This window comes from Chelmon rostratus, chromosome 10 (genome assembly GCF_017976325.1).
Source record: "Chelmon rostratus isolate fCheRos1 chromosome 10, fCheRos1.pri, whole genome shotgun sequence".
Classification (NCBI taxonomy): domain Eukaryota; kingdom Metazoa; phylum Chordata; class Actinopteri; order Chaetodontiformes; family Chaetodontidae; genus Chelmon; species Chelmon rostratus.
The window spans coordinates 23,626,852-23,651,643 of NC_055667.1; the positions used below are offsets into that span (position 1 = coordinate 23,626,852).

Here is a 24,792-nt window from a genome sequence, read left to right on the forward strand (position 1 = left end):
AGGATGGAAAACAAATCATTGTCATTTATTTGAGGAAGTAGTTAACCGCATGCTAGTTACAGAGAATGCAGCGAATGTGGCAGGCGTTGGCTCGTGTCATTGGCTGTGGGCGATGGTGGGCTGGATGTGTGTGAGTGCCAGAGGGCGGTTTGTATACATTATGCTCTGTGGCACGAGCTCTCTTTCCTATTCTGCTCAGCTATTGCACTACCATTTCACCACCCATCACACCAGTCCGGTGAAAACAAATGACAGCATGTACAGTATCTCGCCTTTATGCAGCAGAACATCCCCCGTCAGTTAAGTTCCTGGAATCACGTCGGACGAGTGCACTCGTGCTGCTTCGGCGGCGTGTTTTCCTCTGGTCTCTTCGGTATTTTTAAGATTTGAGGTGCCTTCCGCTTTCTTTGTCTTGATAGGGAAAGATTTTAGCTCGCAGACACTTGCGTTCTCCTAAAAGCTTTTTGAAAGCCATTTCTAAGCTTTGACAATGTGTTTGATTTCCTCGCTCTCCGGCGCGCTGAGTGTAACCGACGCTGCACCTCACGGTGTTTGCATTGTATTCTGCTACATTAGTGAAAGACGTTCCATGCCAACCTCTCCGATAGACAGCATCCTCATGCCTGCACTCCCCTATCTCTCCGCCTGTCCGTTATTACTGAAACTTCTCTTGCGTTCGATGACCCTCTCCAGAACGTTCTTGCACAGCCGCCCACTTCTTTCACACATCAAACTCTATTCTCTCCGTCTTCTTCTTAAGTTTTTTTTGCCACAGCCATTCTCTTCACCCACTTTCTTTCTCTTCTTAATAATGTTCTTTTAATGGAATCACAGAACATTGCTTCTATCACCTTGAGACTTTTCAATCTTGTATTATTTTTCTCCTCAGCATTTTTGTAATGAGATTTCCGCCCATGCAGAGCAATGGAGTACAGCGTTATTAAGAGAGCGAGTATTGTGTTTGGCATTAGTTTCATTGAAAGACATTCCGCTGCCTGCTAATATAGCCCCCCCACCCCACCCCCTCGCTGCCATTAGGAGACCAGAGATGGGGGGGATGCGAAACCCCTCTTAAACACTATGTGGGATAATGAAATCCTGATGTTCATTAATGAAACTCAATTAATAGAAAGAAGGATGGGGAGGCAGATGAGGAGGAGGACAAGAAGGAAAGGAGGAGAACAAAGTGCCCCCCCACCCCCGTCTCCACATTCAAAAGGAGAGATATTAAGGGGGAGTCAGCACAGCCCCCACAAAAAAGGCTTTATTTGACTTCCTTCTTTGGGACTTGCTGAGCTTATTAAAATGCTTAATAGGTTCCATTAACTTCTAACACACTCAAGTCTCCTACAAGCTGGGAGGGGCGCATGGTAAGCATGAAGTGGGGGGGGTCACAGAGAGGTGAATTCTCATAGAGGAAGGAGGGCAATCACAGAGGGATTTGGGGTATTGTCCAAAAAACCCACAACATATTTAGGTTTATTCAGCGTGACAATACAGCCTCAGGCATGCGTAGTAGCTCCTTCTTTAGCTGAGCAGCTTGTGGATGCTATCCGTGCATCTTTCTTTCCATGTGCATTTGTGTATGCACACCTGTGTGTTTGTATATGCCTGAATCACATGCGCGCGCAAGCGTGCACTCGTGAGCTAATCTACATCTCAACCCGTCAGCTGCTGGCACGTCGCACTTCAGAGCCCCCCGTCCTCTCAGCGAGCTGCCGGCAGACTGGCCGGCAGTCTCGTTCGCAGAGGAATCGCCTCCAGGCGTGGGAGGCGACATCACAACACTGCTGTACATCATTCGATACCAAACGTGACCTCTGCACCGCTGTCCTGCAGCTGGAGGAAAGTTCTGCGCTTGCCTGTGAAAGCGAACGAGAGAGAGGATGTCTCACTCTGTCTCAATTTAATGAGACGGAGAGAATGAGTGACACTTTCTCTTGTCTCAGTGACTAAAATGGTTGCAACCTCCGCTGGTTCAGGCAGTCCCTCTGGGACCACTGCTACGGTCCCAGACTCTTGCTTATAGCCCTCAAACACGACTTAACGCAATTATCTCCATAATAGTCATAATCTCCCTTTAGGTCCATTCAAAGCCTGAATAGGTATAATCATCCCTAGCACTATTTAGCTCGGAGGAGACGGAAGCCTTCTAGCTTGTTTTTAATACCTGGCTGCTTCGATTCCGGCTAATCCCCAGTTCAGCACAGTGCGCTGTAAGGCCCCTCCATCATACACACCAGAGTAATCGCAGTAATTTCCTGCTACATTAAGAGGGTCATTTTATTTTTTTTCAGTGCATCGCCACATGAATTGGAAACACTCGTGCACAAGCCGGCGGAGCTGGGGATCATTTGTGGCCGTGTGACAATCACAGGCTGCCACACTCTTGCAAACAGTCTATGGGACACTTTACCACGGCGTCTTAACTTGTGATTAGTGTATGTCGCAGCCATGTGAGAGCTAGCGGGGAGCAATGACAGCGATAATGGCGTGGGCCGAAAGCTGGCTGGTAGAAAAATCCATTTCCAGTCCGAAGCGGTTTGGTTTGGTGTTTTTCAGGCAGCGGTTTTAATTCTGCCTGCACGCAGGAGCGCTTTCACACGAAGAGGCGGGAGCTCGCTGTTGCCATTCACCTCAGGTGCTCGTCCACATGAGCTGCACAGAACTAACCCTTTCATCTGTGCTTCGTGCTTGTTAACCATTCCCACCTGGCTGTTTGCTAGTCTGTCTTTTTTCTTTTTTAAGTCTAACTTCTGTTTCTCTCGTGCTCCATGATGGTGCTAATGAGGCAGAGGGGGGATGTTTGTCTGACACTCAGAGAAAGATACGAGCAGGAATTATAAAAGAGGTGCACGCAGTCCTCTCGTGTGCTCTGCGGTGGAAATAGTCAAGAGGCCGTTGCACACTTGTGCGTTTTCATGCCCAATCAAGCCCAGCGGCAAGCTGCACCTCCATGTGCGATTGCCTGAGAAGGCGGGGGGTGTGTGGGGGGGTGGTTATGGGAGGAGGAGGAAGAGAGGAAACGAGAGGAGAGGAGATCGTTTTGGCTGCGATCAGGCGTTACCTGGCTGTGACAGCGCTCGTCTCTCTCAACAGCTGAGGCTTGTCACAGCTGCCGATGTCCCGCTGTGCTCAACCGCACGTGAACACGCACGCGCGCACGGCATCACACGTGCACGCGCGCCAGCCACCACGCACGCCCATATACCCCCTCTCCGCTCTGCTCTGTTGTGCTCACTCACTGTGACCGCTGCGTTGCAGGCAGTACACCCAGGATGTTGCAGGCAGTGACCCCACTGTGACCCCAGGGTTGCAGGCAGTACACCCAGGATGCCGAGATAACCCCCCCGAAGTCGTGCACGCAGCCCTGTGAATTATGGGGCTCTTGTCTTATCTAAAGGTTTCTGAAGATCGAGGCGAAGAATGAGGCTCAATTTAGTTTTTTCCTGTTTTGTTTCGTGTGATTTCAGAACAGAGTCGGTCGCTGAGAAGATGCTTACAAACTGGTTCGCCTTCCTACTTCACAAATTCCTCAAGGTCAGTCCACCAAGCAGCACATGTGACATCATGCATCTGTGTGGGAGCACAAACATAGATCAACCCTGTGCATCTTATTAATTGTGTCTCTAAGTTGAACGTGTGATTGCGCATTATCAGATATTCACAGTCTGTGGACTTGTAGGTGTTTACAGTCTGGTGAATTATCGTGTCGGTGCTGTTCACTCATGTGTGTGTGTGTGTGTGTGCGTTCGCAGGAGTGTGCAGGGGAGCCTCTGTTCATGCTGTACTGCGCCATCAAGCAGCAGATGGAAAAGGGGCCCATCGACGCCATCACTGGAGAGGCCCGCTACTCCCTGAGCGAAGACAAGCTCATCCGGCAGCAGATCGAGTACAAAACCCTGGTACGTCACACTCAACGAGACACGCGAGAAGTTTGCGTGGAAAAACACACAGGTGGAATGAAAACCCACACACGCACAGGCTTAAAAATGGCTGGTTTTTAGTCTCTACTTTTTCCTTTTTCACCACAAACCTTTTTTAAGATGATGTAGCTGTGTGTGCTGTGTTGGGTGTCTTCCTTCCTGTATGGGAGGAAAATTAACTAATGATCCCACAGGCTCCGGTGTTGGTCCAACATCAGGGTAGGTGGCTGTGGAGACTGGAACACACTGAACAGCCCCTTCCTCGCACACACACATAAACTTGTGCAGACACAGAAACACACACTCGCACAGCCAGCATGTGACATGACAATGCTCTGATTGCTCCGACTGGGAATTTGGCTCATTACGTGCTAATACCCCGGCAGAGCTGGAAATTGGTGTCCCGCCGAAGGTGTGAAATTAGATTTTGGGTTGCCAGCGAGAGCGGAAATGGTTTCTCGAAGCTCCTGCCATGCTCCAAGGAGACTCTAATGAGGGCAAAGCCTGAAGCTGGACCCAAGTCCAGTCCAGTAACAGGACACCTCTAGCCTCGCTCTGCTCCTTATTCTCTGTCCCGTTCTCTGCAATCCAGATCCTGAACTGTGTGAACCCTGACAATGAAAACAGCCCAGAGATTCCAGTGAAGGTGCTGAACTGCGACACCATCACCCAAGTGAAGGAGAAGATACTAGACGCTGTTTACAAGAACATGCCCTATTCCCAGCGGCCACGTGCAGTCGACATGGACCTCGGTATGTACACACATAACCGCAGATGCAGTTGGCAGGTGTAAAGTCCTTCACACCCACAGATTAAAGTATCAGTGAGAGAAAACCTAGATTATCAGTGCATTAGTGTGATAAAAGCTGTGTTCCAGCAGCCCAGCCAGCCAGCCGCAGTGCGCTGGTGCCAGGCCTTCTATCAAACTGACTGACAGTGCGCGGTGCATCCCTCCGTCTGGCTGCTTTCGCTGCCCGGTACTGCCAATAAGACACAGTAGATGGAGAAGTGCGCATGCCTTTGTGTGTGTGTGTGTTTGCGTCTGTGACGCGGCTGTCTGGCTGACCCAGGTAAGAGCTGACAGACGGGCTCGCCAGCCTCACGCCGGGCTCCACTCCCACGCAGTCTGCCGCTTCCATCCCCGCATGCCCGTATATTGCCTCCCATTTCTCCCGCCCTCCCGTTTTCTCTTGCTTCGCACGGGCGGAGAGAACAAAAGCCCCGCTCAACTCGCCGCCAATCAGCGCGTCATCCGTCACAATGTCCATCCGCTGTCCCCTCTCTCGCTCGCGTCTGTCCAGATCTCACCCTTTCACTGACGCGCTGAAAATAATTGAGTCTGTGCATTTTTCTCTGTGTGTCGCCTGTTTTTTTTTTCCTGTGGAGCGTAGGTTAGGCAGGGGTATCATGTGGTCACCTGGCACAGGCACAGAGTAATAAAACCCAGTCAACAGAGGAGAAAATCAATGATCACTGCCAGCATGAGAGCCACAATGGCTGTCCACTTCCCCGTCAACACCCTTATTATCATTTCATTACCCCACAACGAGCTGTCAGCCACTGCCCTCCACCAGCACCGCCTACGGCCCCCACCTGTTTCCCCTGCCTCCTTTTTTGTCTTTAGAAAAGACGTGATTTTCTCATAGCTCACTTTTTCATCCAGCTCTACCTTTCTCTTCTCTCTGACCCCGACGGGCCGACTGCCGCGTATGCTAATGGGGCACCGTTTCCACGACACAAGTACCAATTAAAGCGCGCGGCCTGCCTGCGTATACATCCTGAAATTGTTCGTGTGTAATGTTTAATTAAGATGCATGTCAATCCAAGTCTGTGAGAGGGAGTACACATGCGGCGAGCCGCACAAGAACGCCGGCGGCTGGTATCTACTCATTTGGGTAATGTGTGAAGAGAGCTCTCTTTGGGAGTCACGTAGGTTGATGCTCCGCTGACTGAAAGACAAATGAGCTTTGAAAAGAGGTGTTTTAAGAGTTTGCTTTGTGTCGTAAGGAAGCCGTGGTTATTTTGGCACAGTTCACAGTTGCCCTGCAAGGAAGCTCTGAAGGCATCGCATAAATCACAAGGCAAAGTATTACGCTTTACCGTCACGTTAATTCAAAGCAGATGTGCTCCTTGAACACACGGGCTTTTATCATATGTATATATTACACACACGACACCAAACCTCCCTGAAACCAAGACAAACGACACTCTCTGTGGCTCGCTGTGATGTATAGTTTGCATAGGCGCCTGTGTGTAATTCATGTGACGTCCGTGTCCTCAGAGTGGCGGCAGGGGCGAATGGCTCGCGTGGTGCTGCAGGATGAAGACATCACCACCAAGATAGAAAATGACTGGAAGAGACTCAACACTCTCATGCACTACCAGGTAAATATACACAAAGGCTTTAGTGTCATGTTTTCCTTAATTAACTCTCAAACTTCACCCTTTTTATCAGGAGAGGGCTCATTTCAGCTCAATTCCTGCTCTGGCTTTTGTTATGGAAATCGCACCACATACCTTGCCAAACTTTGATGTTTCCTGCTCTTGACTTTTAGGCAGCCAATTTTCAGCTCCTCATTTGCATGCCCTTGCCTGGTGTAATCCAGCTGACAGAATAGAGGACAATTACTGTACAGGTGGCAGTCGAGATGAACCCTCAGCATCTCAGCCGGCACTTCTCCCTCCTCCCCGGAGTGATGAAGCCGCTCCAGTCGGGAGGACGGCGCCTCTCTTTCTCCCTCTCGCTCTGCCCCGTTGACTCCTGTGCCGGCGACAATTAGTCCCGCTGTGATTGCCTGCTTCTGTCTCTTCACATGCGGAACCTTGATTCACACCCTGCAATTTTTAGGGCCCGTGCACGCTCACCTGTTGCACCCTGTTTAACATAGAGGAAAGCGGAGAGCTGAAGAGGAGGAAAATTGAGAACAAGAGGAGTTGTGCTTCTTTCAGGAGAATGTATGGCTGTTGAAGTTGTAAATGCAAAAAAAAAAAAAAAAGAGACGAAGAGAGAAGTAACAAAGAGGGATAGAAGGACAGGGCGAGGCAGACTGCGAAGGATCTCCGCAGGTCATGAATCTTTCGCGGTGACACCAGCTCTCATTAGTCAGCCTGGGGGGACCATCTGCTTAAAGGCTCGATTCTGGGCTACCTGGTCAGGAGCAGAGGCTGGGGCTGGAGCTCCATCCAGGAGCAGAAAATGGGGACGAGGTCTGGCGAGGCTGAAGCCCTTGCGCTGGGGGGGTCACACTCCTGCCTCAGCAGAGCAAGCAGAATAATGTAACAGATGCAGGAGTCATTAGAAGACACATCATAGTGTCCTTCACGTAGGACTTGGCACCATGCAGCTTGTATCCTCCTTTCTGTCCTCACCTTCGTCGCCTTCAAATTTTCTCTTTGCATTTTTGTCTTGTTTGCGTTTCTCTTACCCGTTTCCCATCTTCTCCCCCCTCTGGCCCACAGACAGTGAGCATTCTTTGCTTTTATTTCCTCCTCTCTCCCTCTCTTCATCTCCTGGTCTGAGTACCTCTTCTTCTCCACTCTCTGCGGTGCTTTAATCCTCGACGAAGCGCTGCAGTATGTTTGCCTCCGCACCATAATGGGCTCCTCTGTTGTCTTTTGCAATTCTTCGCATCGCAGTCTGTCTGCCGTCGTTAGCCGAGGGAGACGCTACGGGCCACGCGGTAACACGCGTGTGGTCGCTTCACTCATTCGCTGGCTCAATTGCAGATCTGAGGACCGCTATTGATCACTGATCTAAGAGTCCCCGCGCGGAGTGTAACAGCCGACGCCGTGCAGCTTCAGAGGAGATGCCGGCGGGGCAGCGTGGGGAAGGAGAGGAAGAGAGGGAGGAAGAGAAGGGGCATGAAGGAATAGGGCACAGTAAGATGGAACAACATGCTCACTTGTGCATCGTTGCTGTTTTGATGAGCTGGCGATGACCCCTGCCCGTGAGCTCGTGTGCGTTTGCGTCACACGCCGTGCCGCTGCACTGGCAGCTGCGACAGCACATCTGGCTGCCTATCGCAACAAGGGAGCACAGCTCATTAGGCCCCAGAGTGAGGGAGGAAAAAAATGGGAAGAGGTAAAGAGGAAACATTGAAAGGGGGTCTGAAATATGCAGAGTGAGACTGAGCATCACCTTGAGTCTTTGCTAATTCTCCCATAGCAGAGGCTCAGGGACCCGACAGAGGCATTAAAATTCACAGGGCTCACAGCATCCCAAGAAACCCCATTGGCTGTTTACCCTACCACATGGGAAATAATGCTTTACATAACCTCAGTATGGAAATGCACACCTTCCCAGGTCCCTGCTACACCGAAATTAAACACATAAATGCACACATTTAAAATGAGTTCAGAATATTTATTCAACATCTTGGCATTCACAGTCAGGGGACTAAACTCCCATGCTCCCACTCCACTCTTTCTATTTCTGGATTTTTTACAGTCTTTTTTGCATAGATCAAGATAGAAGCACAATGCACACGCACACACTTACAGCACATACCCACATACTGCACATGTTCACACACACACACACACACACACACACACACACACACACACACACACACAGGAGTTAAGATAAAAGATTTATGAGATTGGAGAGTTTTTTGGCTGATTGCTGATTTGGATCTTTTTGTTGTTTTAATCTTCCATCCCGTCAAAGGGAAGCGTTTCATCACACCTTCTTTCGTCTCTACCCAACCCCCCCCCATCTCTGTCATCTTGAGACATGGCGGCGATAACCTCGCTCCTGCTGGGTAGCATCCGTGCAGTAAGCAGGGATCACGACGAGGTCCGCAGCCACTTGAATCAGACGTCTTAAAGACTTTGGAGAGAGGGCAGCATTATTAATTCTCATAAATGGGATATCATCATGAGCTGAAGTTGTCAGACTGCTCAGGTTATTTATGATGATTCATATTGCAAGCAGACCCACGCCATATTCACGGGACGCTGTGTGAGTAATTACACTGACCATGTTTGACAAAGCGTTGATTTATGACAGGTGGACCGCGGCTCGTCCGGCATATTAATATTTGTTTGCCACATCCGTTTGTGGGGACCCTTGGGCGGCGTGTGTTTTGTCAGGAATATTATTCCTAATGTGCAGATAAGTGGCAGTAAAGGGCAGGCCGCTCCCTCGCTCACTGCGTCAGAACACGAAGTCAGTTTGGAAAGTTCCATCCCTCTGCGGCCCGCTGACCTCTGCCTGTCCTCCTCTCTGCGGCGAAGGAACAGCGAGAGCAGACACCGATGACCACGCCAGGAGAGCCTGCCAGCTAGATCCTGTTACCCACCTTGCAGACACCACTTGGGGCGTTTTGGGCTATTTTCAACAGACCCAGACACAACGGATACCACTACATCGCTATCTGTTCATTAATCTAGTGCTGTGGCTGTCTTGGCTCGTTGTTCCCCATTTTTAAACCTGAATGCAAATCTTGGACAAGTGGGAATTGAAGGATTTTCGGAGGAAGGATACATGTGAGAAAACATTTTAACAAACATTCAAAAGGAAAGACATATTTGATTAATCCTGTGCTGCTGCTGCACCCTGAATCATATATCCAATAGCAGCAAATGTAGAATTTGTAAAAACTTACTGATTCTTCAGTGACACATTTCAAAATCCGGCAGATTGGCATGAATTCTTATGAAGAGAGAGTTCTATCTGGCGAGAAGTGCACGTATGCACAAGTTGTGTATTTCCAAGTTGCCGGGCAGAGTCGACAGGTATGATAAGCATCCTGATCTTAGGGCACGAGTCCAGGAGCGATGGGACAGACGGGCTAGGACCTGGGCTGTGGGTTGTGAGGGGAGGGCTGAGAATAGAAAGATAGAGGCTGACCACACTCTGCTGTCTGGTCGGCTCTGCAATGTCTAATAGAAGGTCTTATCACAGGCAGGGCCCACAGCCCTTATCACACCTGCCCACTATCAGCCCCACACTGGATTATCCCTGAAGGGCGAATCTGCACGCCTTCAATCATTTACTCTATCACAAGGACCCATCTCTGCTGTAGCCTCTCTGTCAGCCATAAAAAGCAGAGAGAAAGAGAGAGAGATGGAGGGAGGCGTAAAAGGAAGGTGGGGGACACAGAGGCTATTTCATGCTCCCCAGAGAAAATGTATCACAGGAGCAGCGGTGGAAACTTCACGCAGGTCCTCGCTGCCGGTGTGTTGCCGTTGGTCCGTGCGTCATCGGCCGAGAGGAGGCTACAGGATGGAGGGGACGTAGAAATTAGGTTTCAGAAAGTGGAGACAGATGAGGAGGAGGTTGAGCTGAGAGAGAGAAGGGTCAAAGATGTTGTGGGTTGGGGGGTTAGGAAGACCGTTTGTCATTTCCCTCCAAGAGGCCGGGGCTGCGGCTTTAAGAGGATTCCTCCAGATTTCATCCCAGGTCTCAAGTGTCTCTCCAGTGCGGCCAGCGGAGGCCAGATAGCAACTCCAACTAATAGCACAGCCGAGATTAGTTTGGAGCAGGAGAGAGGGGGGAGGGTGAAGGAGGAACTCTGTAAATGTCCATCCCAATATCCACTGGCTGGGAAGGAGTCCATTCCTGCTGAGGCAAATGAAAAGAAGAGTTTTGTGCTTCGCGATAGATTCTTTGAGGTTTTCCTTTCGGAGCCTGGCATTTGCCTTTTGTTTATTTCTCCACTGGAGGCTCGTCAGTTCGCCTTCGCTGGGTCTGAAGCAGAAATCCCTCCTCGGGGTGGACCGTAAATGCCAGCCAACAAGTCGTTTGTTGTCTTGGCTTTTCGGAAAAGAACCACAAGTTTCGTTTGCAATGTTTTGCATTTTTTCCAAAATGGCGTGACGTTCAGGGGCGCTAACAGAACTAGCGGTCCAAAGATAGATTGTAGTTTAATTGCCATTTCGTGATGAATGAATCATGCTGCTGGCCTGATAAAAGAGCTCTGCTCAGAAGTGTCTCAAAAATAGATTTTAAAACCGTCCTTTTTAATGCTGTTTGCATCAGTTTTTCTTAGCTTATCTGAAGTGACTGGAGCACATCATACAGGGCCAGGAGCCTTTTGTGAATATAAACCACAGAGGAGGGGAAGGCTGAACCTCGGTGCCTCTCTCTTCTTCATGACACACCATCCTTTACGCAGCCTCTCCTCTTCGTCTTTCTCTTTGACTCTGACTCCGCGCTGCTCTAATGCTATTATTATACCTGCGCACCCCATTTTCTGCAAGGGTGTGAAGTGTACATGAGACGAGACATTCAGCGTTCGGGTCTCTTTCCGACACTCTCCCTTTCCTTCTTCCTCTCTCTCTTGTCTTCCTCTCCCTCTTAGCATCATCTCCCAGTTCCAAAGCTTACATCATGTCTCTAATGTTTGTGAAGGGGATGACAGTGACAGTCATGTTGAGTACAGCCATCATGCTGCCACAGCACTCTAAAGCCACGGGGCTGTGGTAGAGAACAGCAGGGAGCACAGATATGACGGGGAGGGAAGGATTGCGTGGGGGGGGGTTGAGATATGTTTTGCTTGTGGGACTTAGGCTCTTACATTCCCTCTGTAGTCTTTGCTAGAAAATAAACAGGAGAAGAATTGTTTCAAACACTCGTACTTTGCTCTAATTAAAATGTGAAACTCGCCGAAACACTATGATAGCGGCAGATTCACGCTGTGTGTGTCTCTTCGCAGGTGTCAGACCGATGCGTTGTGGCTTTGGTGCCCAAGCAGACCTCATCATACAACATCCCGTCCTCAGCCAGCATATCCCGCACCTCCATCAGCAGATACGGTGAGTCAGTGCACCAGGTTGCTCTTTTCATGCCCTCGTTGTGGCTTTGACATTGATTGCATTGATTGCAAAATGCCAACAGCATATATATTAGGCAATTATGGATGTGTTTGCATTGTTATTCAACATTTAATCCTATGCAAATGAAATCTTGTTGTCTCACAGACACATCAGAATGTTTTTTTTTATATTAGCCAAATCAGCTATGGCCGGCTCTGTTCGGAGCTGCTCGTCCCTCTGCTGCTTGCAACCTTTTTCTCCCTCCAACTGTGTGTGCTGCAGTTTGCTTTTCAGTTGAGGTCCAAGCTCTGCTTGACGGTACGAGAATGGAAAGAATGGAGAGAGAAGGAGATGAAGAAGAGGGGAGAGTGGGAGATAAAGCCATTGTTTGATTTTAAAGCTGTAATGTTGCAGTAATGCAGATGCATTCTGTGCAGGACACAATGGGCTGCTGGTCGCCTCTGGTGCACTCCTGCACCCACACGTGCGTGCAGTATCCATGCACACACGCATGCGAAGGCACACTTGCTTCAGATGTGCTTGTACTTTGTGCTGCTGGGTGCCAGATTTGGGCCCATGCCAGACAGCCGCACCAGGCAACTTGCGGTTGCTAATTATTCTGTGTGAATGATGCTTCACACAAACGGAGAAAGATAAGTGAGCACGGCCAATTATCGGGATTGGGGATAAAAAGTGAGCACTGCCTTTAAACTGCCTGACACAGAAAGTGAGCTAACAGCAACCGTATCCCTCCAGGCGACCACGAGTGTGGAATGACACACAACAGAGCTGATGAAGATGAACTGGCATCATCATGACTCTCTTTTAAACAGTATAAAGTATAACTACCTATGTAACAAAAGGGAGGAACCCTTGTTGTTATTTTAATATCGTAGCTTAATTTTAGCCCTCCGCTTCTGGAGTTTTACACCTAGACAGTCGTTACATGGAAATCTCTTAGTCACAAGGGGTATTTTAATCTGTCATGAAATTGCAATGAGCTGCCGAGGCTGAACTCTCTCACTTTCCTTTATTTTTTGTGTGTGTGTGTGAGTGCTCAGGCGCTGGAGTTGTACGTGCACGGCTTAGAAAGCAGAGGCTCGGCTGGCATGTGCCCGTCCCTCATCAATCATGGGTTGGCACCTCGACACCTGCTGATGGATTCATACCAATTTAACGTTCAACACTTAGCATCTTGACTCAATTTACACCGCCGACGCCCCCCCTCTCTAGCCTTAAAATCAGCCAGAACAGACTGCGCCGCTGCCCGGCTGTGTCCAGGAGCCGGGCAGCCGGAAGGGCAGCGGGTCGCTGCTTAGTGTTCAGGGAGATGGGGAAAGGTGGAGGAGGCCAGAAGGATGAATGGGATGAGGAAATAGCCTAGCAGCAAAAACCGGTGGCTGGATTAAGATGGGATTCGGGACCTCACTCCACCCTGCACATGTGCATATATTTCTAACCCCTCCTACTCAGGCTGTGGTCCCTAGGGGGCACTCCAGAGGTGCAGGCTGGTCTTATTTGAAAGGTGTAAGTGGCTGTATTGGCACCAAGAAGCTTTGTTGTTCAGCTCGGCCTTTGAAGCCAGGTCAGAGAGATCCTCTTTGGGATCCTCAGATCCTGAATCTCTAGAGACCCCGCTGCCAGGAGTTGATGTGGGCTAATTAGGGAAACTGAAACCAGCATAATTCAGACTGAGTGACGAGCGAGGAGGCAGGAACACGAGAGCAGAGACGAGGACGAACGGATGAAGGACGGCGGCTCCGACGCTTAACAAATTAGGCATCTTTTGATGCATTGATTAGAGCGTGACAGGGACGTTTGCAACGTGGCGTTGGTACAACGTGGCAGGGGAGAGCCAATTATGAGTGCTTTTAAGAGGAGCCAGGCACAAGCATGCCACAGTCAGTGAGGCCGGGATTAAAAGAAAAAAAGTAAACAATTATCAAATAATTCCTGAGAGAGAAGAAGGAAACAGTGTGTAGCATTTTCTAAGCAGCTCTGTCCTGCACACTGGGTGTAATCAGACAGATGGGTGGCAGAGCCTTGTTTTCAGCCATCTTTGTGTGTCATCAAGGATTCCAGTTTCAAGAGGGCCACGATGAATCAGGGCGACGCCGCTGACCCTTCGCTTTTATTACTTTGCTCTTCTATAAAATTACCCACCACTGCAATTTCCTTTATGGCGTGTCTTAGAGCAGCAGGCGACCGTGGCAGATTCGGCTTTGTAATGAGTTACAAAGGAGGGAATGAAATCAGCGAGGGGCTTTGTGCGAGCATGTGTGTGGGCGTGCTGTCGTAGGTGCGAGCGTACGCTTAATTTACATGATGCTGCGTTCGGGGGACGCTCTCGTAATCACGGCCGCTTAGGCTTACCGATCTGTATCTGCTTTTCTTTCCTGGACAGACTCCTCATTCCGCTACACGGGCAGTCCCGACAGCCTCCGTTCACGCGCTCCCATGATCACCCCTGATCTAGAAAGTGGCGTAAAGGTGTGGCACCTGGTGAAGAACCACGAACACGGAGACCAGAAGGAGGGAGACCGTGGTAGCAAGATGGTCTCTGAGATTTATCTGACCAGGCTGCTGGCTACCAAGGTACATCAGTACTCCCTGATACTTTTCTACATGTCAGCATGTCTGAATCTGTGTAGATATTAGCACAAGCTCAGTTATTGTAGATATTTCACTGCATTAAGGCTGCATTTCAGCAGCACTGGAAGAAGTATAAAGTAGCCAACAGTCCTGCATTCAAAACCTTACTTAAAATGATTTAAGTGTTATGAGCAAAATGTACTTTAAGCATCAAGAGTAAAAGTATTGATTCTGTCAGTGTTTTCTATCATATCTGATTCGATTTTTCGATTAATATTACAATACGACAATGCATTTTCTAGCTAATCCAAGATTTTTTTTTAGCAAAATGTTCTTTAAGTATCAAGAGTAAAAGTACTGATTCGAATTTCCAAATCACCAAATTTGGAGATACATGGTTTTCACTGGACAGGAAGTAAATAGTAACAAATATACCAAAAGTTGTGAACTAAAAAGTACTATATTTGTCTCTGAAATGTATAAAGTTGCATAAAACGGAAATGCTCATGTACCTTGATTTTGTACTCAAGTACAATGCTTGAGTAAATGTACTTAGTTACATTCCACCATCGTGTTTTTGGGTCCCATGTTGTCTCTCGTTTCCCATTAATTCTTAACCTCTGTGTACTCTCCGTCTCTCAGGGCACACTCCAGAAGTTCGTGGACGACCTGTTTGAGACGTTGTTCAGCACGGTTCACCGAGGGAGCACCCTTCCCCTCGCCATCAAATACATGTTCGACTTCCTGGACGAGCAGGCGGACAAACATGGCATCCATGACACCGACGTCCGTCACACGTGGAAAAGCAACTGGTACGGGCCCTTATCGGACACAGTTTAGCAGGACACAGCTGCTCTCGTGTCCCGTTTTCTTATTCATTCCCTTTGTCTCCTTCTTCCAGCCTTCCGTTGCGTTTCTGGGTGAACGTGATCAAGAACCCGCAGTTTGTGTTTGACATCCATAAGAGCAGCATCACGGACGCCTGTCTGTCAGTCGTAGCTCAGACCTTTATGGATTCCTGCTCCACTTCAGAGCACCGCTTGGGCAAAGACTCCCCATCCAATAAGCTGCTCTACGCTAAAGATATCCCCAATTACAAGAGCTGGGTAGAGAGGTAGGAGCTGATGCACTCGCTTTATACTCCATTCTGATCTCCTCTGTCATATCCTCTTACAATAGAAACTGGGATCTTTGAGAAAATTGATGCATAATTCTCTTTCTTCATGCCTGCATTTCTCAACCAGATTCTGTAAAAGCCTTTTGATATTGACTGTTCCAGGCCTGCATTGTTAGTGAAAATGATATTATGGCTCAAAAAAATTTGACTACATGAAGAATTTGGGTCTCAGTCCCTGCTCGTGATGCCAAGTGTTGCCCCTCGTCTGCGTCCTCAGGTACTACGCCGACATCAACCGGCTGCCGGCCATTAGCGACCAGGACATGAACGCCTATTTGGCAGAACAGGCGAGACTCCACTCCACAGAGTTCAACATGCTCAGCGCGCTCAATGAGATCTACTCGTACGTCAGCAAGTACAGTGAGGAGGTGAGTGATGTTTGCATACGCGCGTGCGCTTGCACATGCACGGCCAACTTTAGCACAATTGTCTTTCATGCATTCTGCGCCAGGCATTGTGTTATTTATCAAAGCCAGTTTGTGTGACACCTGAAGAGCAGTCTGTGTGCCAGCAGTGAATTTCTCTCCGTAACCTATGTTTATTAGCAGGAGAATTGCATAGATATATAGAGAGAAATAGAGGAAGATGTGGTTGTTTGTGCAGTCGGCAGGAGTCAGTAAGCTTTGTGCACTTTACAAACATCAGTACTGCACAAAAAAAATCCTCAGCACGCTCAAACATCACAGGACTATTTAAAAGTGGTGCGAAGAAGAAACTTGAATCATGTCAATGACTGCGGCAAAATTAATGAATCAAAGACGGATGACAGGAAGTGAGAGCTGTAGCTGCAAATGAACGCGGCATATTTTACATATATTTTACAACACCAAACAAAGAGAGGAGGGAAAATTGTGTTTTTCTTGCTAATTAAATTTAATAAGACATTTACTTCGTTGTTCTATTGAAACATCACCTGTGTCAACATCGTCGTCATTCCTCCACCTGCTCTGAGCTTCTTGCACCGTTCTGCTCAGTTATCTCTCGCTCGCCATTTATGCCCTCCTGTTGCATTGATAGCATGCATTAGCGTAGCATTTCTCAGGTAGTGTTGAACAGTGTCCCCGTTCAGAGTTGTTACTCATTTACTGTGCAGCGTGATTTCTTTTCTGAGCTTGATGATCTCCGGTAGACCCCTCCTCTGGACTCCACACTCCAGAGGAGCTCCTTCACTTGCAGATTTTATCTGGAGGGCAGTCCCGGCCGCTGATTGCTTAATGAGCTGCCACCTTAGTAAATCAGCCGCTAATTATGGCCAGATTGCGAGCGCAAATTGAACAAAAGGCGCGCGGCAAATTTGCCCCACGCTATAATGTACGCACTGTATATCTTGCCCTTGGTGTTCCCAGACTGTTCGTAACCGGCAAAGGTTAGTGAGGTCAGCTCAGAGTCTTCAGTAGACTTCCCCAAAGCCCAGAGGTCTAGTGAGACCTGAGCTTAACAAGGCAGCATGTCTGATCTGTAGACTAGAAAGTGAATGTCTACAAGCTCTCAGCATGCTGCTCTGTCCTTTCGCCTGTGCTCAGCTAGAGTGGGTGATCTGTTCTATAGGGCTCTCATGAGCAGAATCATGGGCAGCACACACACACACACTCACACACACACACACACACTGTCAGATCACAGGAAGCGTAAAATAGAAGGAAGGAAGATATGGAAGGAGGAGAGAGAGAGTGCATTTATGGAGACATTCTGCTTCTAATGTCAGCTCCTCCTTTGGGAAGCATTAGCCTGACCTTTACGTTGGCCCACAGTATCTCTCTCTCCTTCTCGCTCTCTTTCTTTCTTATTTTCTCCCTCCTTCCTGTACGTTCCTTCTCTTTTTACCCATTATCCACTCAGCTCCCCCTTTGCTCTCCATGAATCTCATACGTTCACTTCTGCTGCCTCTGCAGTTGTAGCCGTCTGATGCGCACGTGCATGGAGACACATGCAAACCCATTTTGCACACTCGCACGACCCCCATCACCCATGTGGCGCGTAAAAACCTCGCCGAGCGCCGCCGCTGCCGATCGCTCGTTCTTGCTCAGCCCCTCACAAAGGGCCGTGTGTTGGGCTAACCAGGCCAGAGCTGCAGCCTACTTAAATGGATTTGGGAGATGGCAGTGGGAGCTGCACCTGCATACAGTGCTGCAGATTAATAATAGATTGCTATCGGGCCTGATGAAGAGGAGGAAACGCTCTGCCTGTAGCTGCCAGCCTTTAAGAGCACTTAAGCAGATGAGTGGAAGATGGTAGGTGGGCAGACAGACACTGTGCTCTGCTACAGGACAGGCGGTGAACAAAGCTTTGCTATGCTATGCAAAAAGGAAAGAGAAGAGAAGAAGAATGTTGCTGACGGGTTTTCCAGACAGAAAAAGGTGGTGGAGCTACCAACCCGCCGAAACCCATCCCCCGAAAAACTAAAAGCGTGGTTCTGAGTGTCTGAAGGACGTAAAGGCAACACACCTGACGGGAATTTTGATGCGCCAAAGCACAAAAATAAACATCGCGCTCACGGCTGTGGACAACTCGAGCGCAGGCCGACAAAGTGTTTGTACAAAGCAGATATTTTATCAGAATGTCTGATCGATTTCCCGCCTTTGCTGACGTGGCCTCCGAGCGACCCTGAGCGTGAGCAAGAGGCCGAAGACAGCGACCGAGTAAAAGTACTTTAACTTTCGTGTGACTCAACCCGAATGAATGGCACATTGTTTGTGACACTTTCTCTCCCACGTTCATTTATTATTTACCTCTTACCTCAGAATATTTTACATTGTGCGTTGCGTAAGAGGGGGTCAATTAATTATTTTGTTAGACTCATCAATTATTGAGTCAAACACTTCATTCCAGCCTCGTGTAGTTTTATGTGAAATGGATCCGCAGCAGCGAACCAGACGCCGTACGTTGAAACAAAGGCTGCAGTGTTTGGATACAGAGATCCATATCAGCGGAGATGAGAAAAAACGCGGCCCATATTGTAATATTTTCTGCTGTTTTATATTCATATTAAAGGCCTTTGCCATGTGTGTCAGTGTCACCGTGACATAGATTCGTCCTGACAAGGCAGACGCCAGATGAGAGAACGAAGGGGAGAGCCTGTCTCAATCCCTTTTGAACCCAACTTGACAAATGCCAAATTTACAAGAAATGTGCTCAGAAGATAAAACGGGAAAGGCTAATGCACAAATATTTCTCCATGTTGTCAGAGACAAAGGCAGTGATGTAATTCTTTTCTTCTTCTTTCATGTCATGTCCAAACCTGAAAGAACAGCCTCCACTGTAGAAAAAAAACAAACCTTGTTTTCTGTGTAATGTTATCAGATCTGATTACAGGATGAATGCAGCCGCGCTGCAGCCGGTATCTGACTGCAGTTTTCTCCTCTGCGCAGATCACGGCGGCCCTGGAGCAGGACGAACAGGCGAGGAAGCAGCGACTGGCCTACAAGGTGGAGCAGCTCATCTCTGCCATGTCCCTCGAGAGCTGAGAGTGACCCCCGACTGAAAGGGAGAGAGACAACGAGAGACAGGACCACAATCTCTACAGGACCTCCCGAAAAGGTCCCGCATTACTTACCTCTCATCGTGGGAGCTAGAACCATGAACCAGACCTGGGACCTCTCTGACAGACATGCAACCGCTTTAGTTTGGGATTCTTGTACCTCCTTCCATGACGGCGCCAACTGAGGGCCCCCGGACTGTAAGACAGCGGCCCTGCAGCTGGAGCTGATAATGGCGCAAGGCGGGAACATCAGCAGAGAAGGCAACAACATGGCTTGTGTTTTATTTATTTTTTGTTAGTGTTTCTTTTTTCTCAAAGGATATTTTCTCTCAGTTTGACAGGAAATTGTATGTCGCGTGGGTTTGTGTGTGTGTGTGTGTGTGTGTGTGCGGGTGTGCACGAGTGTGTGTTTGTGCCGTGCTGGAGGAGGAGGCTCCTGCAGGACCGCGAGAACAAATGGAGGAACAGATTTATCCTCTGCTCAGTCAGAAACTCGCATCTGACGGTGAAACGGAGATTAAAAAAAAAAAAAGGGCGAGAAGCAGAAGAGCGGTTCTCGTGTCGGACAGTTTGCATTCAGATTCCTCAGATTTTATTTTTGTACTTGTACATTTGAATATTATCAGTTGCAGTCGAAATATCCGCCCCGGATCCCATAAGCGTTGTTGTATAAAGGCACTGCATGGGGGTAGTGTGGCAGTCAAACAGGCCGTGGTCCATGTCTTCTCTCGCTCCTTCCCTCCTCGGACTGACGCCTCACATGACACGGAGAAAACCTCTGCCCTTCATCCAATCAGACGTGTACAGGAAAACATGAAACTCGTGCTCATCATCTAAGAGTCAATGGAACTCCACTTGTGGTGGTCACGGTTCAGCCAGCATGCTTGCACCCAAACTGAGGATGACGGCGTTGACGTCTATAGTGTATTTAGGAGATGACCGTAAATCAGCATCACTCTGGTGTCCAAGGCTTTGTTCAGCAGTTAGAGGTCATCTGTGTATGTACCGGTCGATACTTGCCAATCAGTGTATGTGAATGTACAACAGCTTTTCTTTTTTTTTTTTTTTTTTTTTTTAATTTGTTTATTTGATTGTATGTCTATTTGAGTTTTGCAAAAGGAAAGGGGCTCAGTTGAACTGAAGCTCCGTAGATATTTGCAGTAGCTCGTCAAGTGAACGACTCCATTTGTCCGTCCTGGCTCCAGCCTGTCCGACTGCTTCCCGAACGTTATTTACTCTGAATCACTTTTCTGCTCGAGGAGGGTGCGTATCGTCTGCTGTGACCCCGCCGCTCATCCAGCACAGCGTGCACAGCTAGCAGCTGGTATAGACAAGAGCAATCAGTTTCCGCAGGCTAAAACTCTCCGTTATGTAACCACAATTTGTATCTTTTTGGGAGCTTGGTCAACTTTATGTGTACTTTGCATGCATGCTATCACACATCAGAAGTGTTCTAAGGGTCCAGCTTTGATTTTATCAAGTGCCAATGAGTCACGCCGGCTCAAGTTGGCCAGTTGCGATGTCAGCTGACGGGAGATCTCGCCCAACCGCCGCCCACGTCCTCGCACAGACAATAAGAAGCCGAGCTGCGTGAGTGCCAAAAGATCCTGCAGTTTCAAATGGTTCTCTAACACGTCAAAAGCCGGTTTATGCTTTACAGAGGGGGCGAAGCTCTCGTATTGGAGTTAAAGTCGGAGCTCACGTGACTGGATCTGCGAGTGTCGGAACTCGTGAAAGGTACGAAACACAAGCAGTAGAAAAGAGATGTGGGAACGAAGAAAAAAAACGAGTCCATGTCACTTGGATTCGTCTGCTGACTTTAACCAAAACGTCACGAGCTCAAAGGCTGATGTAACCTTCCAACCTTCTAGCTGGATGACAACAAACTGTAGAATCCGTCCTCTGGATTGGTGATTTCATTTTCTTCCGAGATACATGTTTGCTTGTTGTTTACATCAAGTACTTGAAAATAGGTAGTGTTAAGGGTTTGCACAGTACACTGCAGTAGTGTGCACTGAGAGCGTGACAGACAGCAGCAGTGGGTGAAAGGTGCTTCTTTTCTCTGTGGCCTTAGATACCCGCCTGCTTAGCGTCCCTGATCTTATTAGTCCTCGACTCGGCCGCAGTCCTCCCCGTGCTTCGGAGCCCGACGGATTTTCAGCGATACCCGGCCCCGGCGCTCTGCTGAGAACCGTCTTAGCGAGATAAAGCAAAAGGAAAGGTGAAGAGGGCACGGCCCGGCTCGGGCAGACGTCGCCTCGCTCGGCGCTCAGGCTCGCCGAGCCGTTTGAAGAGAAGTGTCGAGAAGTGAGGAGAGAGGGAGCAGGTAGAAAGAGAGAGAACCCCTTTAGCTCTAGTTTCCTGCTCCGGCTTTGAAGCTGCTCTTTGATCTTACTCAGTTGTGTGCACAGTGTGATCAGGAGATGGAAAGAAAAAAAAAAAAACATCAAACTAACAGGCAAGGAGAAATGTAGGATAAGGTGATGATTGACACGCTATTACTGTGTCTGGCCAGTGGAGGCAGAAGTGGGAAAGGATAGATCTAATTTGCTCCCTCATCTGAAAAAGCACCTTCTCACTCCCTAATAAACATCTTTAGGTACACAACGGCGCACTTATACAGTACTTACAGAAAACATGAAGCTTCTTCCTTTTGATTAAGGTGTCTTCCCAATTTCAGCAAATAGAATTGTATCCTCCTCATACCTCACATTGCTTGTATGGAGTAATGCTTTTCTTTTTCATTTTAACAGGACCTAAATGCCTTTTCCTTTTCGCAAGGGAAGAAATGTATGTTTATTAGAGTCTTTCCAACTGGTAGATGAGCTCTCCTGCATTCAGAATTGTGACGAACGTAATCAGAGGCACGCAAATTGGTTGAGAGTGGCTTTGATTTTTCTCTCAGAAATCATTTGTATCAGGATGTTTCCTTTTGTCTTGTGTGAGATTTTTTTGCATGCGTTTTAATTCACACTTTAGTTCTGCCGTATCGATCCACACCGTCATTACCTGCAGCTCTTCCCGAAAAGCCCATTTGTGCACGTCTTAAATCACCGCCGAATGCACCTTTTCTTTGTGAAAGAGATTTTTTTTTTTTTTTTTAAACTAGATATAGCTTGTTTCCATGCTGTACACTTGTTCCTGGGACAATTTTAATTCAGTTTGAACTGAGAAGAGAAAAGTGTGTTTACTCTTTCTGCAGCGCAGAATCCCATTTGACTGCCAGTTGTGCTCGCAAACACAACCTCGTTTCAACTCCAGCTGGTTGCTAATTGAAGATGCTTTGTGCACTGTTTTTTGCTCTCAGTGTAACGTGTTGCCGGAGAGATGGCGTTGTGGCTTTACGACTGGCACGTGTCATTCCTTATACAAGACAAAGCATTTAATCTGCGTTTTTGGTTTGCTTTACGACATCGGACAGAGGAACTGAAATCCAGATCAATGTATTACTCTCAAGTCGAAATATCACCAAGTATAAAGTGAGTATCCTTCCATTTTAAACACATTGTACACAAACCCTTTGTAGACACTGGAGTTCTGTAAAATAGTAATTACTGGCAATGATGATGATGACGATGATGATGATGCTAATAATAATGGCTGTCTGTTCTTCTTGTTTTATAAAAGTGTTGTGAAAATTGTAAGAAACTTAAAGTATTTAAAAAAGGTTGTTCTCTTGTTTTTTTTTATTTGCTTTGGTTTTGTTATGATAATATATTATTGTGTACCTATTGTAAATATGAAGCACACCTATTTTGCAAGCCAAGGATTCACTTTGTACTGTTGTTATATATAAATAAACTTTGCTGGTTAAAAATTGCATAGAGCCAAAATCTGCATTGGTGTCTTTCTGTTGAGCCACCTCCCAGTTTTGGTGAAGAGGGAACTACATTTCCCATAATGCTTTGGGTGAAGAAACAGGAAGTATAAGTTGCCATAGGTTCAGTAAGGTAGATGTGGGCCCTGTTTTTCTAGCCTATATTTATTCACATTATGGCACATTGGCGCCATTAAAAATGTGCCGAATGCGATGATTTTTAAGCAGATTCCTGGACGTTTATACACGACGGACATTGGAGATAATGACCCCTTCAGAAAGTGTAAGTCACACTGAATGTAAGAAATGTGTCTGATGTCTTTGTGTAGAAATCTGTCATCACACACCGGTCACCTTTCCACCACCCAGAGTCTGTCTTGAGGTGATGCCGCTGTCAGGCTCATCCTCAGACTCCTGCAGTGTGCAGGCGCCAAGCAGACACAGGCCATCGCTCTCTCCCGTGCCTTGTCGCTCTGGGTTCATCCTGAGATCCTGCGCTTCGCACTCACTTCCAGGCCAGCGGCTAACAGAATAACCCACGGCTGCAACATGCTGAATTGCGGTCGTTTGTCTTCTCTGTTTGCTCAGACTGGGCTCCGGTTCTCTGCAATCACATTAGGCTGCTAATGGAGGTGTGGGTCAGTGTGTTTAGCTGGAATAAAATGGCCCCGGGGTCAGTGATTCCACAGAGGACAAGCTCATACTTTTGTAGAACTGTCCACATTTTGGATGCACCGTCTTTTATTAGAGAGTGGGCCCTGAACAGCACATGAGTGGGCAGAGACAGAGGCAGGAAGGAGGTTCGGGTGCTCTGGTGTTCAGGAACATCCTTGAGCAAAAAAAAAGTTTCTGCCGTCTTATCCTGCAATAGCCAACACAATGTTATTGTGACTGTTGGCAGCGAGGAAAGAAATTCATTTTGCACCATGTGAATACCTATCAGTGTCATACCTGTGGCAAAAGCTGATTTAACTGATTATATGTAGACAGACAGAGGAGTGGGTCTGATTCTGTATGGCACCAATGGGAAGGCGTAGCCTGACCGAGTTAACTCAGGTGGAGTCGTGGTGTAAATGATGCCTCTCCACTTCCCGGTGCAGTCAGTGTATCTAGCAATATGTCTTCTATATCTTGGGTCCCTTGGCCACCCCTGTTACTGTATTTCCTCTAGGGAAGGTCTAATCCCTGCTGCTTCTAATCCTGTACTGCTGAGACCAATTCAAATCCACGCGGGACTTAACGCCCTGTAATGCCTTTACAAGTAGTTGCATAAAGCTGACATCCCATTCGTTCTGGGTAGGATTCCCAGCGTGGATTACAAGGCGAATTCTGAAATAATTAATGTGAGTTGGCAAAAGAGGATGCCAGGGGTGATTTCAGCCCCATTTCGAAGAATGCTCTTGTATTAATTTTACAATGAAACAATCCCTGACACCGTGTTGGACTCTCATTTCTGATCCTGATGCTTGTTAAATGCTGCTGTTTGAGATCATCCTGCTGTGAAGTGAGGCATCAGGGTGTTGTAGCGAACGCCTGTCACTTGGTCGCCATGTGTTTGATGATGACGATGGGTTCTGGATCACCACATATCGTATGTTGTGTGCAGAGTCGGACCTCTGTGGCCAAAAGCTCTCGCGCCGTAGGTTAGATTTATGGGCGACCGCTCCGAGTGCCCTTGAGCAGACGCCGTTGCCTCTGATGAGCACGTGGGACAATGTGGGGCATTGTAATGTGCTTCACACCACTCTGTATACCTGCACTCCAGTTATGATTTAGATCTACGCATGCAAGTCATAGGTTGTATCCTAAAGATTCTGCTCAGAATCAGCTAAAGCAGCATTTATTCCATGAAAAGACCAAAACCAACCAAACCAAATAGTGCTAGAGCTCAATACTGAAGCGTGTAAGTCTTTAAAAGCAGGTCATGATCCATACACTATCGTTGTTCGGGACTATTTTCAGCCTTTGATCGTGTGTGTACTGTTGACAGACTTGTAATGGATGGTGGGATCAGCTCAAAATAGTGGCCATGTTAGTCATT

General features: G+C 47.9%; 1 protein-coding gene across 1 annotated transcript in view; it reads left to right on the forward strand.

Moving 5' to 3' along the window:
• Positions 1–19,971, forward strand: part of plxna2 (plexin A2) — a 137,017-nt gene extending 117,046 nt beyond the window's left edge. The window contains exons 22-31 of the mRNA XM_041946804.1: positions 3,474–3,540; positions 3,759–3,905; positions 4,519–4,678; positions 6,208–6,311; positions 11,588–11,687; positions 14,092–14,282; positions 14,922–15,091; positions 15,181–15,393; positions 15,674–15,824; positions 18,825–19,971. Coding sequence (XP_041802738.1) covers positions 3,474–3,540; positions 3,759–3,905; positions 4,519–4,678; positions 6,208–6,311; positions 11,588–11,687; positions 14,092–14,282; positions 14,922–15,091; positions 15,181–15,393; positions 15,674–15,824; positions 18,825–18,920 — 1,399 coding nt within the window. The 3' untranslated portion in view covers positions 18,921–19,971. The remainder of the gene's footprint in view (positions 1–3,473; positions 3,541–3,758; positions 3,906–4,518; positions 4,679–6,207; positions 6,312–11,587; positions 11,688–14,091; positions 14,283–14,921; positions 15,092–15,180; positions 15,394–15,673; positions 15,825–18,824) is intronic.
• Positions 19,972–24,792: the final 4,821 nt, after the last annotated feature.